We start from the raw sequence: 22,871 nt of genomic DNA, 5'->3' as shown, positions 1-22,871 counted from the left end.
ACACACACACACACACACACACACACACACACACACACACACAGAGCTATTTCAGAGCCTAACACACGCGATTTAGTTGCAACATGCCTATCAATGGCTGCCCTGGGGAAGAAACAATAGAAACAGGGGCACGGGGTGACCTGGACAAGAGCCCCCACCCCGCCTACCGCACACCCACCCTGTCACCAAGGCACCTACCCAGCACACTCCAGCAGGGACCCAGGAGACTCCCGGCTGCCGCTCCTGCCCGCCAGCCCGCCGGCCCGGTCTCTGCCGGGCTCCTCCCGCAGGCGGGCGGGCGGGCAGGCGGGCGGGCGGCCGTGGCTGTGGCAGCTCCTGGCCGCCTGGCCGCCCGTGTCAAGCGGCCGCTTACCCCAGACAGAGCTTCTTTGTGTCAGCAGAGCTATTTATGGACTTACCCAAGTTCCCCAGGGGAGCGATACCTGCTGGGAAAAGCAGAACCAAATGACCAGGTTCCACCTCCCACATCTAGGTAGCGTTTTCAAAACCCTTGCATCACTCGCCCCTCCTCCTCTTCCTCCTCCTCCTCCTTGCCCTCCTCCTCTTCCTCCTCCTCCTCTTCCTCCTTTCCAAACACGCACCCTGTCCAGCCCACTGCCGCTGCTCTGGATTTCTTTCTTCCATCAAAGAAAACTCTGATTTCCCAAGTCACTTTCATCCGAGGAGGAGGAGAGCGGGCTGTCTCAGGAAGCGTCCCCGTCCTCCGGCAGCCAGTCCTTCAGCCTGCAAGGAGCCCCGGCTCCTCGGTTTCATGCTCACACTCACACGCATGCACGCACGGGCCCTGGCTCCCCTATCTCCGTCCCCGGGGCCTGGGCTGGCCCCCCAAGTGCCGCTCTGGAGGGAGAGGCAGCCATCGCTGACGGTGCCCCCGAGCCGGGTGCACCCCACAGGCACGTTGAGGGCTCCCCCGGCTGGGGCAGTGCAAAACCACTGGCTGCTGCTCCGGCAGGATGGAGCCAATCACCCGGGCTTCCCGGCACACCCCCACCCCCACGCGGCTCACATCCCTGTGGGCGGCTGCCATTTAACCCGGGGTCCTGCAGCCAACGTGCTGCGGACTCTAAGAATGTCACCGCCTCGGGATGGGGGAGCAGCGGCTTCAGTGGGTGCCGTACAGCAGCACCATCCAGTGTAGCGGGAGCTCAGCACTTTTCGGGGAATCAGATGGACGGAGAGCACGGGGCTTCCTCCCCCACTATACGATGGCTGGGAGGAGCACATGACAGCAGCTCAAGAGTTAGGGCCACAAGTGAAGGAGACATCCCTAACAGAGGGACCATGGGGTGCAGAGGCAGGAGCCCTGGGCTTCGAGGCAAGAGCCCCCAGTTCGGGTTCCAGCTCCAGCACTGGTTGGCTGGGTATCCCTGATCGAGTCCTGCCCACCTCTGAGCCTTGGTTTCCTCATCTGTAAAATGGGGCTGACAACTCTTGACCAGCCCCACCGGTGGGATTCAGAGAGAATTCAGTGATCCCATGCCAGGCATTATTCCCAGAATCTGGCCTTCATAAACTCACTTAATCCTCACCAGCACCTTGAGAGGCCAGGGCTACTCCTACCCTCCTCACAGAGAATCTCAGGCACAGAATGGTCGTGAAGTTGCCCAAAGTCACACAGCTAGTTGGCTGTAAAGCCAGGACTGAAGACCAGTCGGGCCAACTCTGGGGTGCCTGCTCCTCACCCCTGCATAGCCCCCCCACCCAGGAAGCTGCTTTGCCAGTGCCAAGCTGTCTGACATTGTGGCTATGGCCCTTGCAGTTGGCTGTCTGATGTCAACAAGCTGTCTTGTTGTCTGATGTCTGATGTCTGGGGCCCAAGCTAGGGGTGCCCATCCAACAGCAGCTCCAACCCGAAACTGATTATTGGAGTGGCGGGCACCCTGGGATGTCACACAGGAAAAACGATGGGCAGAAGGAGACCCTGTGCCCCCTTCCCACCTCACCCCACCTTGGCCACCCTGGGCTGAAGTGTTGTCCTCTGCCTCTTACTCTCCCTGTGTTGGTCTCACTGTCTCTGAATGCTATCGCTGCCCGTCTCCCTGCCCCTGTCTCTGATCTATTCCTGTCTTATTCACACATACAAGCACACGCACACATGCAGGTAGAAGAAAACATCCTATATCGGGATCAACTTGGAAGGGCCCTCATCTGAGCAGTCACTTACAAACTCCAATCAATACTTTGTCTTGTCCCTGGGGGCAGAGCCAAGGCAGTCCTTGCAGGGCCCAAGAACCTTCCAGATTAGAAGACTGTCATCCTGCAGGCTCCTGGGAAGCAGGGTCCACCTCATCCTGGGAAACTAAGAAGGTGAGTCTCGAGAGAGTCCAGATCTAATGGGGCTGACCGATTTCCAGTAGGGCTGACTGGTTCCCAGGATGGAATTTCTGGTGCTTGGGATAAGATTGCTTAGGATGGGGAGCCTGAGTTGACATGAGAGGAGTCCTCGAGTTTCAGCAGGGTCTTCACTTCTCTATCAACAAACAGTTCTGGAGCACCAGCTTCATGCCAGGCTCTGTGCTGGGCCCTCAGGCTGTGGTAGAGAACAGACAGACCGGGCCCTGTACTCACAAAGTTCCTGAGGGAGACAGACATCAGCCACACAGCCAGACTAGTGAGTCTGTAATTAGACATCGTGCCACGATGGGCAGAGCAGCTCTGCCAATCCAGGGGGCGGGGTCCAGAACCCAGAATGCACTCTTCAGTGTTCTGGACCAAAAGGATAATGAGGAACGGGACCAGCAGTTCAGTGCCCTGAGGCCCAGGAGCCTGCCAGACCAGGTCAGGAGAGCACTGCGTGCCTGGGGGAGCCCACGCAGCCACCGCCCTCTGCCTCTCCATAGCTCCAGATACAAATCAGCAAAGCAGGTGGGCCTCCCAGTGTATAGCCTGGGGCAGGAGGAGGAGTCAAAGGGCCAGAAGGGCCCCTGGAGATCTTTCACTGCTGTTTCCCATTGACAGACAGTGAAACTGAGGCCCAGAGAGGGAAAGTGACTTTCCCAAGGAAATAAAGCAACTGAATGGCAGGGCTGAGACCAAGGATTGCTCACTCCCAGTCCAGTGCTCCTCCCAATACACATTAATGCTCTTCAGACCTACATAGATGACGGTGCTGTTCAGCACAGGAGGAACTGGGATCCAGAGAACCGTGAGATCTAGGTGGCCTGCCCGCCACAGGGATTGGCACCTGGGCATTCAAGGCCTGGGGTGCATTTACAGATCCACATAATTCACTCAACAAACATTTGACACTTCCTATGTGTCAGCACTGGTCTGAGCACTTCCCGATTATTGACTCATTAAACCTTCACGGCCCTATCAGATACGATGTCTAATGTCCCCACTTTACAAATGAGTAAAGACAGGCAGAGAAATGAGGAAACATCCTCAAGGTCCCATACTAGTAAGGGCAGAGCTGTGGGGGCCAAGCCCAGTCCACTCTCCACTGTGCCCTACACCGCTGCGCGGGACAATAATGCAACAGACGAGCCTGCCTCCACCGCATGAAGCCTGCCGTGCCCCGGCTTGTGCTCCCGAGCCCCCATCCCGAGCCCTGCACACACGGAAACCCACCCACCTTCCTTCCTCCCCCCAGACTCTACCTGAGGGAGGCTGTGTGCTGGCAACGCCCTCCTCAAGGAAAGGAGGATACTTGCCGAAGGCTACTTAATAAGTTTCCCCATCCTGCCCTCTGAGCCAAAGTCCACTGGGATTTTGTTCCGGGTTGGGGAGGAGGGTGATGCTGCTAGGGCAGAAACTGGGCCCAAGCCAGGGAGAGGTGTGGTCCCAGGAATTCCAGAGCAAGCCACAGACTAAAACCACCGCAGTCCCCACCAGCAGCTGCTTGGGCTCTCGTTGTCCCCGGAACATTCTCTCCAGAGAATGAAAGAGCCAGGTCTGTGCCAGGGTGTCAGGGGAGTGAAAGCCTGGGCCAGGGCATGCTGGCCAGACCTCCTCCAGAGCCCTGCCCCTGCCCCAAACTGCTACAGAAGACTATGATGAGCCAGGGCTGCCTTAGGAGACTGTAGAATGATCTATACACACCCACCCCAGCCCAAGCTTTAAATCTGCTAACCCACTTAGGAATTTCCAGGCCTTTACTCATTGGGTCTCACGTCCCTGGTTTAGAGGTCTACAGACTCCATTCAGAAAGGCCCTCCCCACAGAAGAGTCAGCCAAGACACATTTATTTGTTATTTCAAAAAACACTGAATCTCTACGTGTGCTGGAGTCTGTGCTCGGAACTACGGACACAGGCAGACGGAAGTAGTCTGCTCCCGAGATCTGACCCAGGGGGGTGAGCATAGTTGACCCTGGAGTGGACGCTACAGGCAGGGACTGTCCTGCCGTGTTCTGGCCTCCGCGACCCCAACGCCAGGGTAGGGGACCTGCTCTCCCACTGCTTGCTAAGGGCATGCACCTGGCTCTTCCTGGTGGCACTAGCTTTGTTCTTGGGTCACGAGCTCCAGGTGGTGACGTGGGACAGGACACAGCAGGTATCCTCAAGCTCACACCCATGGGAGGTTCTGGCCTATAGTCTGCAGAACCCAGGTGAGTCCCTTCCCCCTCACTGGCCTCTCTTCCATCCCTAACATGAGGCCACAGAGGGGTGTCCAGTGGGCCCAGCCTTGCTCCCCTGCGCTCAGTGGCCAGTCCCAGGCCCTTCCAGGCTCTCTCACTAAAGGAATGAGTTCAGTCAGTGGAATTTAGAAAGAACACAGGCTTTGGAGTCCAAAAAAAAAAAAAAATCTGAGTGTGAGTTATCTTGGGCAAGTCATTTTAATGTGTCTGAGTCTCAGTTGCCTCATCTGTAAAATGGGGCTATTACCATGTGCCTCACTGGGCCCTGTGGAGGACCAAATGAGGTGGTGCGTGCAGAGTGCCAGCACACGGTGAGTGTGTAACAAGGTAAGTAGCGGCATCGTTGTTGTGTTGTCATTGTGGCTCTCCTCTGAAAAGGATGGAATTCACCTGGGGACGTCTGATGTGAAGAGTCAAATGTGAACATATCGGCCGAGGGTCTAACAGACAGGCAGGGCCTACCATGGTGCCTGGCATGTCCTCATAGCTGATAGCCGTTCACATTTATTGAGCAACAGGTCCGTCTTACAGAGGGGGAAACTAAGGTACAGAAAGGTCACGTGGCAGAAACAATGGCCCCAAGGCTCTCTCTTCCCCTGTACACTCTGCCCCCAAGTCCTGTTCCCGAAGCGCTTCTCCTTGTGCATCTTCCCCTTCTTCAGCAACTTCAGGCCGCAAGGCCGAGTCCCAGTCTGCTCCCCGGAACTAGATCTCCCAACCACAACAAGGAGAAGCCCGCATGCAATGGAAGCCAAGAGACCACATGTCCACCTGCAGAGCTGTCCCTGCGATCTGTCACTGGCTGGCTTCTGCCTCCAGCCTGCTCGCACACCACTGTTGCCTCGGTGGCATCGGCCTGACCTGAGGTGGCTGCAGAGGGTGGCCAAGGACGGAGACGATCTCCCTTCCTGGCTCAGCCAACCAGCCACACGCTGGCCCAGGATTTCAGGCTTTGGGGAGCAATCCCCAACCCACAGTGCTTGTGCCAGCTCCAGGGTCAGGCTGGGTCCTCACTTCCCGAGTTCCTGGCCAGCATTCGGCACAGAGCACTAACTCAGATAAGTGGAGGCCGGCCCTGTGACCTTGGCTGCTAGATACAGTGCCTCTGGAGTCTCCTCGCTGCTCGGCCTGCTGGGCTTGGGCCCAGGCCACCACAAGACAGGGTCAGTGGACTGACATGCTAACTTTGCTGCTGTCTTCTGTGAGATCTAGGGCAAGGCCAGTCTCCTCTCTGGGCCTCAGCTTCCCTGTTTCTAAAACGGGCACCGGGGTTTGACGAGGTCAGTGTTACTCAGCATGGTCTGCAGAACCCTACTGATCCGTGAACTTCTTGTTACTGCTTTGCAATGCCATGAGCAGCAAAATCAAGTGTTTGGACACTTTTGTAGCCATTTGACATTGCCATGATACCCAAGCCCAAGACCAGCTGACCGGTCTTACTGAATATGAACTGGGTACAAGGCTGGTTCAGGTGTTAGCAAACCAGCATGGGAAATCACATGTAGTGTGAGTTGTTTTTTTTTTTTTAAGATTTTATTTATTTATTTGACAGAGATAGAGACAGCCAGCGAGAGAGGGAACACAAGCAGGGGGAGTGGGAGAGGAAGAAGCAGACTCATAGTGGAGGAGCCTGACATGGGGCTCGATCCCGTAACGCCGGGATCACGCCCTGAGCTGAAGGCAGACGCTTAATCGCTGTGCCACCCAGGCGCCCCACATGTAGTGTGAGTTTTATTAAAGTATAAGGCCTTTCACCACAGGTAGTTTAAGAAGCCCTGGTCTAAATGTTCTTGTTTCTGTGAGAACCTACCAACTAGTCCTCCATCACAGTACCTAAAGCTGCCGTGGGATTCATGCACCTGTCACCCACACTGTTCCCTCTTTACTGTTCCTGCCTTAGAGAATGGGCACCACCATTCACCTGTCTGCCTGAACCAATAGAAGCTGAAAGATCTTACCCGGTTGGTACCAGGAAACACCACCAATGGAGAACAAACAGCTAGAAATGGTCTGGTGATGTTTCTAAATTCCAAAGACTGGAAAGAGAAATCCTGCTTGTTTCCATAAAGAAACTTTGAGGAATCAACTCAGTTATGGCGCTTCTTACAGCATAAATGCTGGGATGACAGAACATGGCTCTCAAGTACCTGGAGAAGAAGGACTGCTAGCCTAGAATTCTCTACTTCGGAAAAGGAGGACTCAAACGTGAAGGCAAATATTTTCAGACTTAGAAAGACCGAGAAACTATGCCACCCACAGACCCTTTCTGGAAAAGTTACTCAAGAGAGGTCTCCAGAAAAAAATGAATCCAAGTCAAGGAGTCAAGAATGAGATGGTGTGGTATCCAAGAGATGGGCGAGCAATGAAGCCAGAAACATGTATATACCTAACTACTGATAACATAATTGAGGAGTTAAATGCAATTTAAATAAATGACTCTTAAAACACAACAGGACGAATATCTAAAAATGATAATAATCAGAAACTAAAATTCCAGATGATTTCAACCATCCCTGGGAGGCTCGAAGGAAAGCAAAGAGAAGTATAGGCTAGCTGATGCAGTCACTATGGGTAGTAGGAGGTGAGGACAAACTACTCTAGATCGGGTGTCATGCCCAATATGGAAATATGTTTATGGAAAAGGTAAGGGTAAAACCCTGGCAGACTAGAATTAGGGTATAGAATTTCAGAGGAAATTTTACAGAATAATGGGACAGCAGCCTTGGGATGTATACAACGACTGCTACTTACCTTAAACCTATAGTAATTAAGTCTCAACCTGCTGTAGGAATAGACACATTAATGGGGGGGGTAAAACTTGAAGAATAAACCAAACTATTCGAGGGGGGTGAATATTATATAATCCTATGGTGAATACCACAACCCCAGAGGCCAAAAAAAAAAAAAAAAAAAGGACCTTTAAAAATTTATAGATATATTAGTCATCAGAAAAATGTAATTCAGGGGGCGCCTGGGTGGCGCAGCCGTTAAGCGTCTGCCTTCGGCTCAGGGCGTGATCCCGGCGTTCTGGGATCGAGCCCCACATCAGGCTCCTCTGCTATGAGTCTGCTTCTTCCTCTCCCACTCCCCCTGCTTGTGTTCCCTCTCTCGCTGGCTGTCTCTATCTCTGTCAAATAAATAAATAAAACCTTAAAAAAAATGTAATTCAAAACCACAGTGAGATACTACTTCAAACCCACTAGGATGGCTATCGTTTTTAAAATGGGAAAATAACAAGTGTTATTCGAGAGGACGTGGAGAAAGTGGAACCCTCATACACTGACAGTGAGTATGTGAAACCCTCTGGAATACAGTCTGGCGGGTCCTCCAAAAGTTACACATAGAGTTGCCATTTGATCTGGGGATTCCACGGCAAGGTATGTATTCAAGAGAAGTGAATACATATGTCCACACAAAACCCGTACACGAGCATTTATGGCAGCATTATTCGTAGTAGCTGAAAGGTAGAAACAACTCAAATGTTCATCGATGGATGACCGGATAAATAAAATGCGGTATATCCATGAATCCATTCATCCATGAAATCTTATTCAGCCACAGAGAGAAATGAAGTATTGTCACGTGCTACCGTGTGGATGGACCCTGAAAACGTGACGCAAAGTGAAAGAAGACAGCTACCAAAGACCAAATATTATAGGCTTCCGTTCATACGAACTGTCCAGAATAAGCAAATCTATAGACAAAAGAAAGTGTCTCAGTGGTTGTCTTGGGTTGGAGGAGAGGGGGGATGAGAGCTACAGGGTATGGTTTCTTTTGGGGACTCTACTATGAACTGTGGTGATTGTTGCACAAGTCTGTGAAATACACCAAGAAAACACATTGAATGAATGAATTCTATGACATATGAGTAATCTCTCAAAAAGCTGCTACCAAAACAATTTACAGACATGACTAACTACCGATCAATCCGGAATATCCATAGTTTTAAAGAATAACAAAAAATAAAACACAAATACCCTTATTATATAAAGAGCTCTTGTGAACTAATGATTACACTATAAGCAGCCCAATTAAAAAAAAAATGTGTGAAAGGACTCACAAAACAGGCAACATAATGACTAAAGGCATATAAATAAATATTCAACATCTCTAGTAATCAAAGAAATTAACCCCCATCAAAATGTAAAAATGCAGCATTGGTGAGGGGTGGGGAAATGGGCAATCTCTCACCCAGACTCTCGGGTTGCTGGGGACAAAGGGGTTTCTCAGCAAGCAGAACTTTCTGTGCTAAAAAGGGAAAGTCCTGGGGCGCCTGGGTGGCTCAGTCAGTTAAGTGTCCAACTCGGTTTCAGCTCAGGTCATGATCTCAGGGTCTTGAGATCAAGCCCTGCATCAGGCTCCACACTCAGCGGGAGTCTGCTTAAGATTCTCTCTTTCTCCCTCTCCCTTTGCCCCTCTCCCCTGCTCCTGCACACACACACTCTCTCTCTCCCCTTAAAATAAAGTAAATAAATAAAATATTTAAAGTACTGATCGTAAATCAGTACAACCATTCCAGGAAGTCATTTAACAATAGGTATCAAGAACCTTATCTTTATAAATACATACCTTCTGGCTCAGAAATTCTACTACCTGGAATTTATTCTAACAAAATTCATTCAACAAATATTTGTGGAGGGTCAAACATGGACACTGGATGATGCTGGGGATACCAAGATAGGCCTATAAGGATTTTCATCTCAGCGTTTTGCACCAGTGAAAAATTGGAGGGGCACCTGGGTGGCTCAGTTGGTTGAGCACCTGGCTCTTGGTTTCAGCTCAGGTCATGATCTCATGGGTCATGAGACTGAGCCTCTGTCGGGCTCCCCACTCAGTGTGGAGTCTGCTTGAGATTCTCTCCCTCTACCCCTCTTCCTACTCGTGCTCGCTCTCAAATAAATAAACCAACAAAAAGAGAAAAGAAAAAAAAAGAAAAATTGGAAACAACCTAAATGTTGAAATACTGGAGATTATTTAGATAAAACTATTTCACCTACACAATGAAATACTCCCCAGGTGTTAAAAAGGACGCTGCAGGAGAATATTTATTGACATGGAAACATGGATACACTACATTGCCAAATGGAAGAAAAACAAGTTAGAAAGTTGTGTGCACCTGTAACCCCAATTTGCAAAGTAGATATATGTGTATAAAAACAAATGCCTGACAGGATACACCCCAAAATGTTAACAGTGGTTATCTCTGGGTATTGGGATTAAAGGCGAACTTCATTTCCTTCTTCTGGTTCAACTGTATTAAATGTCTTCTTCATAATAAACACAAATCATTTTTGTAACAATACAACAAAGGTCAACTGGCTTTAAAAAACAAACCAACACCTGCCATGCCTCCGTTGGTAGAAGCCCCAAGAAGGGGGGTGGCAGAAAGTCAAGCCTGTGCTCATGCTTGATCTAGCGATGACAGCTACCATTACTGAGTACCTTCTATATGCCAGGGACTTCGCATGGCCCATCCCCTCTAATGCTCCCAAGAATCCAGTGAGATAGGGGTCCCCATCTCATTTGACAGATCCTAGGTGACCCACCACTAATCGCACAGCTAGTGAGAAGCAGAGCTGGGGTTTGAACCCAGGCCCCTGCCTCTATCTTAGCTAGGTCTCCTTGTTCCTGAGGAAGGGTAGAGAAAGGTCCTGAGCTAGTAGGCCCTCTGTCCTGTAGGCCCTTGTCCACTGTCCCTGCAGACAGTCCAGGAGGCGACAGAAGAGCAAGTTAGCAAGGGGTGGGGACAACAGCAAAGGGAAGGCGTGGCTCTGGAAGGCCCGCTGGCAGAGGTCAGGGCTTGGGGCAGACTAGCCGGTACTCCTCGCCTGCTGGGCGACTCTCAGGAAGCCCAACCACATCCGGCCCCAGGAGTTCCCAGGCCCTGTGCACGCCCAGAGGCAGTGAGAGAAAGGCCCCCAAGGCCTGCAGCTGCCCTGCTGAGACAGCAGGAGGAAACGAGTCTGCCAGCTGGGACCTTCTCCCGGGGCTCCGCCACTGCTGGCCAGTCCTTTCCCCTCTCAGGGCGTGCGGGGCCTCCTCTTCTGTGTGCAGACAAGGTGTGAGGGCTGATGGTTCCAGAACCCTCCCAGATCTAAACCCTCTGAACCCATGGCCCTTCCTCACATAGGGCCTGGCAGGAAGAGGAAGGGGGTGAGGCACCCCACCCAGCTCCCAAAGGATCCCCCTCCTCTTCCCCTCAGCTCCATTCCCACCACTATTTTTAGAACAGAGCGCAGGGAGCATCTCCACCAGCCCAGCCACACTCAGAGCCCCAGGTAAAACAGCAGCCCCATTCATTCCACTCTAGCAGGAACACACCAGGAATTTATAGCCCAGCCAGCCGACTAGACAACCTCTCCCCGCACCATTAGCCAGGCCATGTTTCACTATTTCCATTACAGCCCAAAGTGGTGACTTACTTTTCCTAATGACAACACAGCAACTGAGTGAGACAAGGAGGGCATCTCTAGGACATCTGTGCCCCTCCCCCACCCCCAACCTGGCTGACTCTTCAAAAGTCACTGAAGAGGAACGCTGACCTAGAAGCTAGAGGTTTGGGTCCTAGTTCCGGTTCTAACACCAACTGCTTGGTCCTTGGCCAGGTTCTTGCCCCTTTCTTGGTCTTGGTTTCTATAAATGAGCTTGTTCATCAACCGATCTTGGTGTGGGAGGAGGGAGGATTTTCAGTTCCACATTCAAACGTTCAGTGGTTCCATCAAAATTCTAGTCATTCATAAAATAAACACTGTATTTATCGGCCTTTGGGTACGTGTTGAGTTGTGTTCCCAAAGTCCATCTGAGAGTTGATTATGGGTCCCAGAATACATTCTCCCACTGGAAACTCTGTTATAAATGGTGGTCAGCTTCTTAGGCTAGCCCACTTAACCCTTAATGTTCTTCCGTGAGGAGCAACAGCCGAAAGCGATCACAGGAAGCCACTCACATTTGAAAGACACTGTCTTAAGGAAATTTACCTGGAGTAGTGTTTGAGTGAAAGAAGATATACATTAAAGGCAATAAAAAAAAAGTCAGTGGTGACTTCTGGGGAAGAGTCTGAAGGAGATTTCTGACCGCACAAGAAACGAAAGGCACTGCATATCGATTACCACAAATTCCACTTGAAAGTTAGCCGTGGGCCATAGACCCAGTTCTTGGAAAGGTTAAAGAACATATATATGTGAAGTTCAAACAAAAGAGTGTGGTGAGTAGAGAGGAAGAAGGAAGAGGGGAGGATTTGGGGTTGGAAAGCTCTTTGCACTGGCTTCCCGGGGGCCAGCCTAGAAGGAGACACCTTGGGGTGGGGAGGAGCCAGGAGTGTGCTTATAATTTGTGTACTTCTGACGGGGACCCCCTTCCCGTACGAGATCGGTAAGTACACCTTATGTGTCGCTAGTACATGGTGACTATTAACCACACAGCATTTGCATATATCCACCGCACATACACTCTTGTTCCAATACGAAGACCAAAACGTCTGTTTTCTTTCTTCCTTTAACCTGCCATTAGAGTCCTGAGGCTTTGAAGATGACTCCTAGAGTTCATCTAGATTCAACCGCCTCATTTTTCTTGGTAAAGAAACAGAGGATCAGAGAGATTAAGTAATTTGCCCAAAGTCACGCAATGAGCTACCAGCAACTTCAGGATTCGAACCAAGATCTTCAGAATCCTACTCTGGTTTTCTCTGAGGAAAAGGAGTTCCATGAGAGGGGAGCCCCACAAACCTGGGGAAGAGAAGCAGGGGAGCAGCTCTGGTCAGTTTCTCCTTTGCCTCTGAGGATGCCAGGAGTCAGCACAGACTAGAGGAGTATCCATGACCCTGAAATGAACCTGGCCAGATTGTTTAATAAACCAGATGGGGATCCAGGCTCTGGTCTCACCAAATGGAGGCGCAACAGAGAAAGCTCTCAGCCAAGACAGTCAGGAGATTTGACTCGGCCATAACCTGTCCCATGACTGTGGCCAGGTCACTTCCCTTGTATGAGCCTCAGTTTCCTCATTTCAATTTTAGAACACGAGAGGCTTGAACCATAAGACCCAATTCAATTCTGCAACATCTCCTGAGTGCATACTAAGGACGGGGCAGTAACAGAATAAGAAATAGATACGATATGACTGCCACTGTCTCCCAAGGAGCTCACAGTCTTGCAGATGAGACCTATCTGCTTAACACACTGCGCTGAGGATGAACAAAATACCAAGGGAACATAGAGAAGGAGGCAATGAGTTCTGATGCACTTCTGATGCACGCCCAAGAACGGTGTCTCAGGAGAGGGGCTAAGCCTTAAAGGTTGAGGATTGCAGGGACAGCAAAAGAGGGCAGGCAACCACAGGCAGAAGAGCTGAGCATGAACGTGCACAGGGAGTTTGGAGAAGGGTTGAAATAATCCAGTGCGGCCGGGCTGCAGCCGCACACCGGGGGTATAGCGCACCCAGGGAGAGCCTGGAGAGCCTGCAGAGCCATGCGGAGACCTGGGCTTCATTCTGACGACAGCCTCCCAACAAGATCTGATGCAGCTTGGATGGTCTGTGATTGCCGGAGCTGGGCCACCAGGGTCCAATCCTCGCCACCCCAGCTGTGTGACCTTGGGCAAGTTTCATAATTTCTCTAAGACTCAGCGTCTTTGTCTACTGGTTGGGTGTAAAGAGAGTAGATGTGCCGTGGGGATAACGCACCGCATGAGGGCCAGAGTGAGGATTAACGAGATGGCAGAGGTCACAGGGTACGCACTCACCGGACCACCTCATGTTACTATTCTACCCTTAAAGCAAGGATCTGGGAACAACTGCAGGGTGGTGGCCCTGTTCGGAGAAAGGCCTGAGGGAAGATAAGGTCAAGACAGGATGGAGGGTCAGGTTGTGCTGTCTTCGTTAAGAGCTAAAGCAAGGATAGCACCCAGGTGGAGGTGAGGAGCAAGACGGCAAAGCGGACAGTGTGTCCGGAGCCAGATGGGCAGCAAGCAGGGCAGAGGAGAAGGCTGGAGAGACTGGGAAAGAGCCTGCTTTCTGGGGGCGGGGGGGGTACCCGAAATCCAGTACAGCTGATTCCCAGTTACTTGGGATTGAGATTTGGAGCTAGTCAATTAGCAAAATCTGGGCCCAGAATGCAGAGCAGACTCTCTCCCCACCCTTGACAGGGCTCAGGTCAAGGCCTGCCCCCAGGACTCAGGTCCTAAACCTGTCACTGTCCCTTTCCACCTTTGGCCACAGTTCCATTGCTGCTGGATACCAATACTGTGTCTGCTAATCCTCTTGAACGCCAGACTCAAAGAGGGAAGGGGCATCAGCGACTATCCCAGTGCCCTCGGAAAGCCTGTCTTCAGGACTCTCCCTTGCCCTTCATATCAAATCTGGTGTGCAGCTCTTGAGCTTTTCTGGGCCACCCGTCAGACATACGAACTCTGAGTGCAGAATAAGACCACTTATCATTTGTCCTAAAGCATCTCCTCCAAAGCTCAAAGGGCCATGGCTTCTCCACGCATGGCATCCTCCTCCTACCTCTTCCAGAAGGCGATGATTGATTTCTCTGCTTCCATCCCCAAAACACAAACCTTTGCATCTGGGAAGAGCAGTGGGTCAGGTTGAAAGGCTTTGGCTTTGAAGACTAGCTCATCCTCTTTCCAGCTGTGTGACCTTGGATAAACTATTTAACTTCTCTGGGTTTCTGTCCCTTTCATCCATACAGTGAGCTGCTGGAGGCCCGGGCAGATAATGCCTGGGGGCCCCGGCTGCCATCCCGGAAGGCCCTGCCGTCCCTGAGAGGAACCCTCCCACAGACAGCCTCCCCCCTCGCTCCCCAGACGTGTGTGTGTGTGTGTGTGTGAGAGAGAGAGAGAGAGAGAGAGAGAGAAATAAGGGCTTTGGTGCAGAACTGATGAAAAAATTTTAAATAAAGGATTAGAAAAACAAACAAACAAGACATACATAAAGAAATGTCATCATTATTTCCAACAGGTCCCAGCTCCCAAAGGGTCAAAAGGCCAGGCCAGCAGAGACCGAGCATGGCGACTTACAGGAGAGACACAGAGTTTCAAAAGACCCAGCACCAGAGAACTAAGAAAACACAGGATCTGAGGGTGTGAGGGGAACTTAAAGGATCACTTTGTATTCAAATCGCACAGATGGCCTTTACAACAATAAATGGTGTGCTCCCATCCTCCCGGCTCCCAGGCCCCAGACACCAAAGCAAGACAATTGGACCATCAGGAAAGAGACCATTGTGTAGGCTTCTTAGCATGATTTATGTGGAGGGCTGGGCCCAGCCATGTTTCCCGTGATTATGACTCTCAGATGCAGTTTCCATAGCACGTCCATCATCCGGGACGGCTGGGACAGACTGGGACGAAGAGCAGCGGCCACCCGGTCGTATTTCATCTTCTCAAGCCCTTGGAGCCAAATGAATTGTTCCATCAATTTGAGAGGCAGAGTAGCAATGGCGCTGTGGCTCACCACAGTCCCCAGCAAGACGGGCCCCAGGCCTCCGGGAGCTGATGTCCACTCTCCCGGCAGCCGGCTGGGCCTTGGACCCCAACGGGAGCCCCACTCGAGTCGCCAGCTTGTCGGGGACAAGCTGGGAGGAAAGCCCTGGCCCCGGGGCTCGGTGTTGCGCTCTGATTCTCCATTTCTCTGTGGCCAGAGCTCATGTCCTCCTCACCAGTCTGGCGGATGGAGGTAGGTCACCAGGTCCCAGAGAGTCAAGCTCGCTGTCTTCCCAGACAGGCAATTCTCCTGGGCCTTGCATTCCCCTTAATGTCATTTTGTAAGGGAATCAAATGAAGTCCAAGGGCAGCTTGCTGTCTGTGCGGATGCAGCTGCTCCGCCTCTCGGCATTAACCCTGCGGGCTGAGTCCTGGCCTACAGATACCGCACAGCAGTGGCTGCGGGCCGAGCCTGGTCCCCGGCTGGGCTGCGGCATCAGGCCAGTCACTGGCAGGTACATCCCATCCCCATTCAGGGGATGTCTGATCTTGCCTACATGGGAGGTCAGGGACGTGTTCTCTTCTGGGCCATCCTTTGTGGAGTTCAAGTGGCCACAGCGGCTGAGCAACCTCACCAGGCATAAGAGCCCTCTCTAAAGACACTGAGAAGGTCTTACAGGACACGATGCAGAGACCTTCCAAGGTCCAGGGGCTTCTCTGGTCTGAGACATCTCTCCAGCCTCTTTGACCCTTTTTTTCTATGCAAGTGACCATGGTCCTACATATATATATATATATATCTTTTGTGTTCAAGCTATATTCCTCGGACCTGTGACCTCTGACTTCCCTCCCTCTCGGTCTTGGCAGTTAGAGAAAGGTCAGAGAGCTGTCCAACCCTGGGCTCCAGGCTGTGAGCAGACTGGGCTCTAATCACTGTTCCCCAGTAGGTCTTCCTTTAGCTGAGCCACGCCTGACCCCAATCCCTGAACCTTGGGAGCTCTGTAGAAAGCAAACCAAATCTGCTTCCAGAGGGCTGTGTCCCAACTTCCTGTTGGGCCATTCAACACAGGACGGAGGGACAGCACACGCAACCCCTGCTGAGGCCTGGGGGCTGGGAACTTTCCCACCTGGGCCAGGTGAAGCCCCCCACTGCTCCCAACTTCCAGGGCCATTCCTAGAACTCAGCACTGGTGCCCACCCAGGCCCAGCCAGGAGGAGGCTCTGGGAGGAAGGCTCCAGTGTTCACTTGCATCACTGAGAAACAAGACACAGTGGAGGAGAACAAGGGGGGATGGGGGGCAGGGAATTCTCTCTTCTCATCCCAGAGCTTCCACCACATTCCTGGGTCTGGAAAGTCACGTAACTACCTCCCCGACCACTATCCAGGACAGGCCATCACTGCCCTTCACTTGGAAGACTGAAGGGGCCCCTTAACTGATCTCTGCACACCCACTTGGGTGCCTCCTTGGGCTCTCTGCTCTTCTAGAAATGTACCTGAGACTGACTGACTCCCTTTCTCAAAAGCCTTCAATGGTTTCCCACTGTATCTAGAATGACATCAGCAAAACATGAGCCACCAGGGCCCTGCATGATCTGGCCCCCACCCACCCACCTGGTCTCCTCACTCAGCTCCAGCCACACCAGCCTTTGCTGGCCCCAGTATGCCAAGCTCCTTCTCATCTCAGGCACTCTCCACAGGCTGTTCTATTTGCCTGGAACACGCCTTCCAAAGTCCTTGACTGGCTAACTCCTTTCTGGCCTGCAGGTTTCAACGTAGAAGTTATGATAGTCCCTGCCCACCCCCCCCCAAAATCTAAATAATATATTCTCTCTTACAGGAATCCTTCTCTTCATGGATGATCAGTGTGTAATCGTGTTGTGCACGTGTGTGTCGGTGTCGATCTATTTAAGGGTCACGCCCCTACTAGGACTGATATCTGGATAAGAGCAGAGACCGTATTCACCTCAACCTCCACAGAATGCCCAGCTTCTAGCCTAGAGCCTGGCATAATGTGGTTGCCCCCCAGGTATCTGCTGAACGAAGGAATGAATGAATGAGAACAGATGAAGAAGTGATTTCGTGGAGACGTCTTCTGGCAGCGGAGGCTGATGACACTGGTCTCCATCAGGGCTGACCTCTGCCAACCTCTCCTGTGCCCCCCAGGTGGGCACTGGAACCACGGGAAGCCCAGATGCTATTTCTTCTCCTTCTTCCTTGTAGGGAAAAAGTTTGAGTCTTCTCCATTTGGGACTTTTCAGTGCCAGTCGGCACATGCCCACAAGGCCTTCATACCACTGTGGTCCTTCTGATGCCAGTCCACACACAACCGTGGGGTCACTCCCTTCAGATGACCCTAGGCCCACCATCTTGGTCCTCCATTTTGGGTCCAGTTGAGGTGAGGTTACTGTGTGGTAGGGGATGCCCAAGAAAGGGTTAAGTTGCCAGAAGCAGAGTCCCGCCCTTGGGTTGGCTCAGCCAATCAGAGTCTGTCCTGATGAGGTAAAGCTTCTATCCTGGGTAGCATTGGTTGAGTTGGCCGGCCCCATCTCCTGCTGGAGAGAGCCATAAGGGTGGAGTTTCTGTGGAACCAGACAGAACTGGAATTAGCTCGCTGTGTACTCAGGCCAGGGCTGCCTGTCTCCAGGACCTGCCCCTGTTCCTTCCTAGGGTGCTCAGACAGACCCTGGCATCTCCGGGGCCCCGCCTCTAGCTGACCAGTGGAGATGACAAGGCGTCCCATCTGGGAGAAGTCTCAGAGCCAGAGCAGACCCAGGAGGCCTCAGTTTCCCTGCCTGGGCCCTGGAATACAGCAGGTGGTTACCAGGCAGTGACACGGAGCGGTCATCCCATGTGCTCAGAGCAGCAGCATTCAGCTTCAATAAGCAAGGCCGCTAGATGAATCTTCCTATATAAACATAGCTTTAAAGTGGTAACGAGAGCAGCTAGTTCACAGAGTTCTTCTTGTGCGTACATGACATGAGCTTAACCGTCACGAGAACCCTGTTCCTCCATCCACTTTACTGATGAAAACACTGAGTTTCAGCAAGGCTCCGTGCCCCACCTGAGGTCACAGAGTTGTAAGAGTTTACACCTCCCGTATTACTTGTCGTATCATTTTTGAGCAATCTGTTGGCATATCTGTCTCCGCCCCTGGACTGCGATCCCGCAAGGAAAGAGCGTGGCAGATCCATCCGTGTATTCCCACCATGGAGGCCCGGGGACACCCCGAGAACAGAGCTGCTGCCCTGCTCCCCTCTCCTATCTGATGGCGGTCGCAAGCCTACTCCCCTCAGAGGCTTCCCATGGCCCAGGCCAGCGCCTTGCATGTGGTGGGAGCTCAGTGGAGGTTCACAGAGTGGACGATGAATGTGCGGCCCGGACCCCATCAGACCGCTCTTGGGACCCAACAGGCACAGCCTTTAAAGCCCGGATTGCCATTCCTAGTCACATCTGCCCAATGAAAGGAGAGTTCCATAGGACAGCTCTCACCCATCTCTGTGACCCAGAGGACCTAACCCTAGTGTGTGGCACACAGGAGGCATCTGTTATGGGTATTTGATTGAATAACCAAAATAATAAGGAACTGTTTGTCCCTACTGGCTTAGAACCTCAGTGGCCCCAGGCGGGACTACCTGTGAGTTAGTCTAGACTGGAAGCATCCCAGCACTCCCCGTGGCAGGGAGTCCAGTAAAGGTATCCGAGGCAGAAGAACGGTAGGTTCCCTCCAGGAATAGACACTGAAGCAAGCAGGCAGAGTTCTGATGAGAAAGAAGGGTGTGGTGAGTGAAAGGAAGCCGGGTCTTACTTCCACAGAGAGAAGGAGAGCTCACATGGGCTGACCAGGGCAGACTCCTCCTTAACCGTGGGCAGCTCAAAGGGAGCTGGAGAAAGGCAACGGAGCCCCCAGAGAAGGGGTGCAGGCTGGACACTGCCTGCCTCATTGTGTCCACACTGCCCCAGCTGGAGTTCCCCCCCTCCGACTGCCACCTGCAGGTACCCCAGAGACAGCACGGAAAACCTGTGACTGCCCCAACAGACCTGGCCCCTACAGGCAGCAGAGTTCACAGGCAATCCATTCATGTGGAAATCTGCAGGGTAGGGTTCCCTCATGGAGACCGCATGACCCCTCCATGATAATCTTCCATGGGAAACTTTCAGAATAATCCCAAAGTTCAAAGAGCTAGAAAGAGCCACCTGACCGATGCCTGAGTGGGACCACTGAGGAAGCAGCTGCCAGAGGTCACACAGGTAGTGGCCCATCTGCCTCTCTGTTGTTCTTGGAATCCATCTTCTTCCACCTCCCTCTGCCTTTCCCAACAAGCATTTCATGTTCGGGGCTTCCCATTTATTGCAAATTTGGGAAGAACACTGCGTTCCTTGAGATGTGTGAAGGGTCCCCCATTCCAAGGTATCAGCAAACACTGTTGAACAGGGTTGAGAAGGGGAGGCATGGGACTTTGGGGATTTCCCTCACAAACCCCTCTTTCCTCTGAGAGGCATCTGAGTTAGGGCAGGGAGCAGCCTGGGCAAAGGTTTCCCTTATGCAGCAGAAGGCGGAGCATTCTCAGAAAGAACAAAAAAAGGCATTAAAAAAAAAAAGGGCATGCTACTCAGTCAGGACAAATTAATCAAGCAGGACTCTTTCTGCCTGAAAAGCAAGGACCTGAGCTCTGCCTGGCCTTCCCTCTTCCCTCTCCTTGGAGGTCAGCAACCTTAGCAGAAAGGCTGTGGCCCAGCCCTTGGCAAAGACAGTCATGGTCACCTCCGAGGCTGCCGGGACCTGGTGGAGCTAAGCACAGGTGGATGAACGGTGGGCCGGCTAGATGGCCACCAGGCCAAGTGGCTAAGGTTGCTAAAGCCTTTCTGGAACTCCATGGGCCTGGAGAAAATCATATTTACCAGGACTTCTCTCAGGGAGCTTTTTGTAAAGGACCAGAAGGAATTAGTTGCTAAGACTCTTGAAGTATGTATGATGGGGGTAGGAGGTTGGGCTTGAGACCCCAAAGGGCCTCCCCGTCTAACTAAAGATGGTGACGTAACTACCTTCTAAGAATGGTGGGCCAGTGGGGTCATGCAGGGCTGCGGCAAGGTTCAGTTCTCAGGTAAGGAGGCAATTCTGAGGTTGTCCCAGTGCTCAGGCCCTCCTTCTCTACCCTTCTCCTACCCCACACACAGCTGCTCCATTAAACACACATTTGAAGAGTTTTGATTTGAAAAGGTGTCTAACTGTTTCCCAGCCCAGGGCGCCCATAGGTCTCAGCATGGCCCTGAAGCCAGGCCCCAAACTCTGGGGCCCTTCCAGTGTCAGCCAGCCAGATCCACAGGCTGCAGGGCCCAAAGCCTATCTCAGAAACTCAGACTACCTTCAGTCGCTCAAACTGTCTTCCCAGCCGAAGATGGAGAGACCACGCAAGGCACTGAGAAGACAGTTGCCAACACACTCCAGAGCCTGCAAACTGAAGCTGAAGCAGAAAGAATTCTTCCCCTGCCCACACACCAGAAGGAGCTAAGCCCCAAATATAAGAAAGCTGGGGGTCACGAGTTCAGCCATGGATCATCCCAGGGACCGCTCCAGTGAAGAGAATGGCCTGGTGTCTGACTGTGACCAAGCCGGGATCAAGGGCAGCCTACAGCCTCGGCGACAGGAGAGGTTCCGTAGAAGAACCTGACTATGGGAGGGTAGCAGCGAGGAGCTGGGGCAGAGGGGGGCAGCGCATCCCGGCCGCTGTGTTCCAGCTAGTGTCTATGGCGTCCCAGGAGCTGTGCCATAAACGGTGTGTGCACCATCTCTAACTCTCCCACCAACCCTTTGGAGGAGGAGCTGTTGCTCCCGGACGGGGATGCCAAAGCCGAGTAGTAGAGTGCCGTGCCCAGGGTCACACCGCCAGTCAGCGGTAGAGTGTGAGTGGAAGTCGGAGCTCTTCCCACTATTGCCCCCCTCATCAAAGTTACTCTTGTCTCCGGCTAGTATAAAGCAAAGTAACTTTCAAGTCTGAGATGACAGGGTCCTCGGACTGTTACTCCCTTCCTTAGGGAATAGCTGCGGAGCTGCTCCAGGTGAGGCTGCGCAGAGACCTCCTGCCCCCAGCAGGCCTGTCCCCGCAGCCCTCACCAACCCCCACCGCATGCCTGCCGAACGCACGGGGAAGAAGAAACGGGCCGGCAAGTTTACTGGCTGCCACTGGCTTCCATTCATCCTCTCCCCCTGAGCCAGCAGACCAACCACTCCGATCCTTCTGCAGCCAACCAGACCAAATCCCCAAACGGCCAACACTTTCACCAAAGAGAAGCTACCGGCGTGACTCACAAATGGGAAATACAACTGTGCCCGGGGGGCTGGCATCCGGCTGACAAAGGGGAAGGCCGTGATCTGACTCCCAACCCGTCCCCTCCACAGACACTGGCCCAGCTTAGGGGCGCCCATCCCAGGTCAGCCTCAGCTGGGAGGCTCTAATCTTCCCTGACGCTCCAGCTGGCTGGCCCCCAGTCCCCAGCAAACTCCACTTGGCTCCCCTCTGCTGTGGCCTGCCTCTCACTAGAACAGCTTCCGCCGCGGACATCTCCTCCCAACAGTGCCGGCCCTCGGACGATGTTAAACACCAGTGTGCTACCCTGGGCACGACCTATCCCAAGGCAGAGGGGGGCTACCTGCCAGGCAGCAGCAGCCGGCCAACCCGAACTGGACCTGGCCAGAGGCAAAGCACCGAGCAGAGCCGAGAAGTGCTGGCCATGCTCCCTTAGGCTCCGTCACTCTACTGAGCCACACAAAACCCACGCAGTAAACCCCATGAGATGCCAAGGGGGAGAGACACTCAAGCACGGGCCTCCCTGCCAAGACTTGTTGCTCAGATCCAAGTCCTAAGCTGGAGCTGGCCCCAAACTCAGTTCGGAGGCTTGAGGGTCCGGGCTGGCGGAGAGGAAGCCAGGCATCCAGGGCTGCGGCCGCAGCGAGGCCCTTACCTTGCTCTCCGGGGGTGAAGCCGCCAGCTGTTGCTGCTTAGCGATGTTCTCCGACAGGCACCAGCACACTCTCTTCTTCTGCTCCTGTGAGTGCGCTTCCAAAGTGAATAAGCACTCTGCCTTCTGACGTCAGGGAAAACAGAGGAAAGGATGGTCAGGGCTGCTCCCTGGTTCAGGGGGCTCCCAGACCCAAGCCCATCCCTGGGCTCCAGAGGGTGAGGCTGCAGCAGGGAGGGGGAGGGCCCGCTAAAAGCCACAAATGCACACTAATACCCAGTGACATCGAGGCAGCCAGAGGAGCAGGGAAGCTGGTTTGGGGGCCAGCTGGCGAGCGAGTGGCGTGCCCGTGGGTTGGGGGGAAGGGTGGGAGGCGTTAGTTCCCAACACAGTGGAGGCCTGTGGAGAGCCATAGGACAGAAATGGTGAGGTCACCCCCGGGGACAGGCAGCACAAGGCGGCAGCTGGGGGAGCACATGGGGAACCCAGAGGGCCAAGGTCTCCAGCCCTCTGATGCTCTGTGGAGCCAGGACCCCTCCTCCCACTCACAGAACCCCCTTCCCCCGACCTTGGCACAGGATCTGATCACAAGGCCAAGGTTAGATGGGCAATTGGACAGACACACCAAGAGAACTCAAACAGAAACTCAGGTCCCTTCAGAAAGTCTTTGGCGGGCATAGGCACGTGGCCCCCTACAGCCACACTAGTGCGTGGCACAGGAGCTGGGTCCGACCCGGGGCTGCTCAGCTCAGCAGAGTGCAAGGACAGACTCTAGACAGCACTAGCACTGCTGTCATTTCCATCCCGCTTTGCCACCCAACCTTGTCAAGTGCAGTCTCGTCTCCCCAACTAGACTAGAAAATCCTTCCAGGAAGGCCTTTTCCCCATCTCGGCCC

General features: G+C 52.9%; 1 protein-coding gene across 5 annotated transcripts in view; it reads right to left on the bottom strand.

The window, feature by feature from the left end:
• Nucleotides 1-22,871, bottom strand: part of RGS3 (regulator of G protein signaling 3) — a 115,840-nt gene that overhangs the window by 30,154 nt on the left and 62,815 nt on the right. For 2 of the 5 annotated variants that reach the window (XM_008707996.2, XM_040631757.1), the window contains one exon: nucleotides 21,979-22,101. In XM_008707996.2, the coding sequence (XP_008706218.2) occupies nucleotides 21,979-22,101 (123 nt within the window). Of the gene's footprint in view, nucleotides 1-198; nucleotides 345-419; nucleotides 532-14,678; nucleotides 17,598-21,978; nucleotides 22,102-22,871 lie in introns of those variants that run through there. The other 3 variants (XM_040631760.1, XM_040631759.1, XM_040631758.1) reach the window with 3 other exon arrangements.

Source organism: Ursus maritimus, unplaced genomic scaffold, assembly GCF_017311325.1.
Source record: "Ursus maritimus isolate PB19 unplaced genomic scaffold, ASM1731132v1 scaffold_17, whole genome shotgun sequence".
NCBI classification, from domain to species: domain Eukaryota; kingdom Metazoa; phylum Chordata; class Mammalia; order Carnivora; family Ursidae; genus Ursus; species Ursus maritimus.
The sequence above is the reverse complement of the archived record's forward strand: the minus strand, read 5'-3'. Positions and strand labels throughout refer to the sequence as shown.